The sequence below is a fragment of the Aptenodytes forsteri genome, unplaced genomic scaffold (genome assembly GCF_000699145.1).
Source record: "Aptenodytes forsteri isolate BGI_AS27 unplaced genomic scaffold, ASM69914v1 Scaffold23, whole genome shotgun sequence".
Taxonomy (NCBI): domain Eukaryota; kingdom Metazoa; phylum Chordata; class Aves; order Sphenisciformes; family Spheniscidae; genus Aptenodytes; species Aptenodytes forsteri.
In genome coordinates this window covers 683,860-687,816 of record NW_008796043.1, presented here as the reverse complement: position 1 = coordinate 687,816, position 3,957 = coordinate 683,860, and the positions used below count along the sequence as shown (strand labels likewise).

Below are 3,957 nucleotides of genomic sequence, written 5' to 3'. Positions count from 1 at the left end.
AGGACAGACGACTCCACCTCCACCGGAGACCTGCAGCCCATGCCCACCTCCCCGCCCGCCGACGTGCAGAGCCCCAGCGCCCCCGATGCTCTCTTCTCCAGCCCCCCGCAGTTCCGCCACTCCGGTACGCTGGGGCTCGGGCGGCTCCGCGGCCGGTCGGCGGCGCTGGCTCGGCCAGACCGTGCCCGTGCTGGCTGCGGTGATGCACCGGTGCCCCGCGGGGGGCTGCCTGTGCCGTTGTGTAGAGAGCAGCCTGGAGAATGGATCTGGGTGAAAAATACACTAGGGAAAAATGAGTTTTGTCTCAAGTTTCTCATTTGAGTTTAGCGTGGTGAACGCTGCAGGGACGTGGGCGGTGTCAGGGGTGCGGGTCTGCTGTTGTGGCTTCAAATTATCGTGGGAGTATGTATCAAGGATTATACCTTGATCTTTTATGGATTTCTAGAAAGAACAAAGTAAATCAATCAAATTGTTAAGGCAGAAAGAATTAGACTGATTGCCATAAAAAGCCTTTCTTGCTTTTATAAATAGGATTGGTTTTGATTGCAGTAGCTGGTAATTGTTGTGTCACTTGTTTTACAGCCCCAAAAATACTGAAAAATGTGTTTCATCTAAAACGCTATGTTTTTTCACTCTTTATGCTTGAACGCCAATGTAGTTTCAAAATGCAGTACCACTTTAAAGTTTTCTAGCGAAGTTTTATTGGAACCTGGGATCTTTCAGAAGAGATGTTAATGCAAAGAAAAGTTGTAGGTAGACTTGCAGCATCTCTATTGTTTCTGTTTTAACAAAACACTGGAATTGGTTGATGCTACTCATTTTATGACAGTAGAGTTAAAAGAATGATGAGACAAATGCAGGGGCTGAATTTTAGCCTGCTCTAAACATAAAATGTCTTGATAATCGTAATAAAACAATTTTTTTTTTTTATAGCTATTCCTCTTGACTTTGATATCAGTTCACCTCTGACTTACGGCACACCCAGCTCCAGGGTAGAGGGTACTCCACGAAGTGGTGTACGAGGAACTCCGGTTAGGCAGAGGCCGGATCTCGGGTCTGTCCGTAAAGCCAGACAAGTCGATTTACACTCTGATGGGGTAGGTAGATGTCTTGGATTTTGTATCTGACAGCTTCTTTTTAAACAACTATATGCATATTTTTGTATGCTTAATTTGTTTCCACGCAGCCGGCTGAGGATGTGGTAGCAACCGAGCAATCTCTTGGACAAAAGCTTGTTATTTGGGGAACAGATGTTAATGTAGCCTCATGCAAAGAAAAATTCCAGGTAGGTTAACAACTTATTTTTTTCCTTTTTTTTAAAGGAAAAGCTAGTTTGATTTAAACAAGTATTAGTTGAATCTGATACAAAGTAGGTGTTTGTACTGTTAAATTCCGTTCATCTCCCTTCTGTCTTCCTGTTTCCTCTGATGTTCAGAGATTTCTTCAGCGTTTCATTGATCCGCTAGCTAAGGAGGACGAAGACGTTGGCTTGGATCTCAACGAGCCACGCTATATGCAACGACTTGAAGAGGTACTTGTAACACAGCGAAATCAACCTTTTTCTTTTTTAGTCTTGCATGCCATCGAGCTAAAGATTTCTTTTCAACTATCTTGCAGATTAATATGGTTGGGGAACCATTCCTGAATGTAAATTGTGACCACCTAAGATCATTTGATGAAAATCTTTACAGGCAGCTGATCTGCTATCCTCAGGTGAAGTGGTGCACCTGTTTTCTGGCTTTCAAGGGGCCCTTTCATATTTCTGGCTTTTAATATGTTTGTTTAAATGCAGTATGGATTTTGTATGCTCAGTGTAATCTCTGGCTTCTTTATTTTGCTTGGTATAAAATGTCGTTTCATAGTAGTTAAAACTTGATGGTAGATATTACAGTGCAATTACACATGCAAAATTAGCTGGTAAACTGCAGTGTTTTGTGTGTGGTCTTTTTTTTTTTGCCTTTGCAATACTTAAAAGAATAAACCTCATCTAAACAGTAAACATCCTGTTCTGTAGGAAGATGCTCAGCTGGCATAATGTGTAGTCATTCCTGGCTGATGAGCAGCACATAAAATGCTTTACGCAAAAATATTTCATTTTGTGATTTTTTTTTTAAATGCCTAAGCTTAACTGTTTCTAACAATTTTATACAGGAAGTTATCCCAACATTTGACATGGCTGCCAATGAGATCTTTTTTGATCGTTACCCTGATTCAATATTAGAACATCAAATTCAAGTAAGGCCATATAATGCCCTGAAGACTAGGAATATGAGAAGTCTAAACCCTGAAGGTAAACTTTTGATTACCATGTTGGAAAAGAATCTTAAGGATTTCTGTAAACTTACTGAATGGTAGAATTACATGAAGACCGTATAAAACTGTACTTGGGGTCTATCCAGACCACTGTCTTTCCTTCATATAAGTCTGTTTCAGAAGCAAATGCTCTAGAGCCCAAATGCAGAATAATCTATCCAATAAAGGAAATCTTTCCTGGCGTCAGCTACTCATGTTCTTAGTTCTGTAAGTGCGAAGGATTCTTTCTTTTGTACAAATATTTCTGTAAATTAGAATATTTGTACTATGCATTTATGATTCTTTTTGCTTTGTCCTAAACAAAATACTAGTACCTAACCGAATGTCTACCTCCCGCCTAAAAACTAACATAACATGAAATTTGAAGGTTACTTAAAATTTTAAGCGTATGAAGTGATGACACGAATCTCTATATTTTGTAGATATTGATCAACTTATCACCATCAGTGGTATGGTCATCAGAAGCTCCCAGTTAATTCCCGAGATGCAAGAAGCATTCTTTAAATGCCAGGTTTGCGCCTTCACCACCAGAGTGGAAATCGATCGTGGCAGGATTGCTGAACCATCAGTGTGCAAGAACTGTAACACAACGCACAGTATGGCACTGATTCACAATCGATCCATGTTCTCTGACAAACAGATGGTATGTTGTGCTTAGGTAGTGGCTGAAATGAAAGAGTTTCTAGTTTTTGCTCCCCCACCCCCCTAGTATCATCAGTAGCATTAACATAGGTATCTTGAGACTGATTCGGTTTTGAAAAGGGAAACGTGTTTTGGAACACAAAAATGGGTGAAACAACTTAGCGAAAGGGGAAGTCCATACTTTGGAGAAGAAATGCATTAAAAGGATGAAATGAAATATGTACACATCTTAATGTTTCCATATGGAAGCCCCTTTATATATAGTACGTCCACTTCTATCTGGACTAGATGAGCCTTGTCTGTAAGCATTTTGGGCATGCCGGTAGCAACCAGCAGAATTCTCATTTTCATCATCTCTTTTTATTAGTAATCAATTTTGCTGTTTGGGTGGGAGTATTTTGTTCTTGAGCAATGTTCCTGAATCAAAACGATGCTGAAGACTGCTAACACAAGATTCTGTTGTATGCTCTGTGGAAAAGCTTTGCTTTTTTGAAACTACAACTTCAGTGTTTTTTTGCTAGATCAAACTGCAGGAGTCTCCTGAAGATATGCCAGCTGGGCAGACCCCTCATACGCTTGTGCTGTTTGCTCACAATGACCTTGTTGATAAAGTTCAGCCAGGTGATAGAGTTAATGTCACAGGTAGGATTTGGTTTGAGTATTTGCATCTTCCTTTTTCACTGATCTTAACTGTCTATAAAGGGACCTGATGGGATGCACCTGCAAGTGCTGAGGGAGCTGGCCGCTGTCTTTGCAAGGCCACTCGGTTATCTTTGAAAAGTCATGGAGACTGGCTAAGATACTGGAAGAAAGCCAATGTCACTCCTAGGGCAAGGAGGAGGCCTGGGGAACTACAGGCCAGTCAACCTCATCTTGACCCCCGGGAAGGTGATACAGCAAATAATCCTGGAAACCATTTCTGACCATATGAAGGACAAGAAGGTGATTGGGCATAGTCAGCATGGATTTACAGCGGATAACAACCTTCTAGAATGAGATGAC

General features: G+C 41.1%; 1 protein-coding gene across 1 annotated transcript in view; it reads left to right on the top strand.

The window, feature by feature from the left end:
* The first annotated feature begins 8 nt into the window (after positions 1-8).
* MCM4 (minichromosome maintenance complex component 4) overlaps positions 9-3,957 on the top strand; it is an 11,124-nt gene continuing 7,175 nt past the window's right edge. Inside the window, exons 1-8 of the mRNA XM_019473749.1 lie at positions 9-124; positions 934-1,097; positions 1,187-1,285; positions 1,436-1,531; positions 1,618-1,713; positions 2,152-2,290; positions 2,736-2,956; positions 3,477-3,597. Of these exons, the coding sequence (XP_019329294.1) occupies positions 40-124; positions 934-1,097; positions 1,187-1,285; positions 1,436-1,531; positions 1,618-1,713; positions 2,152-2,290; positions 2,736-2,956; positions 3,477-3,597 (1,021 nt within the window). The 5' untranslated portion in view covers positions 9-39. The remainder of the gene's footprint in view (positions 125-933; positions 1,098-1,186; positions 1,286-1,435; positions 1,532-1,617; positions 1,714-2,151; positions 2,291-2,735; positions 2,957-3,476; positions 3,598-3,957) is intronic.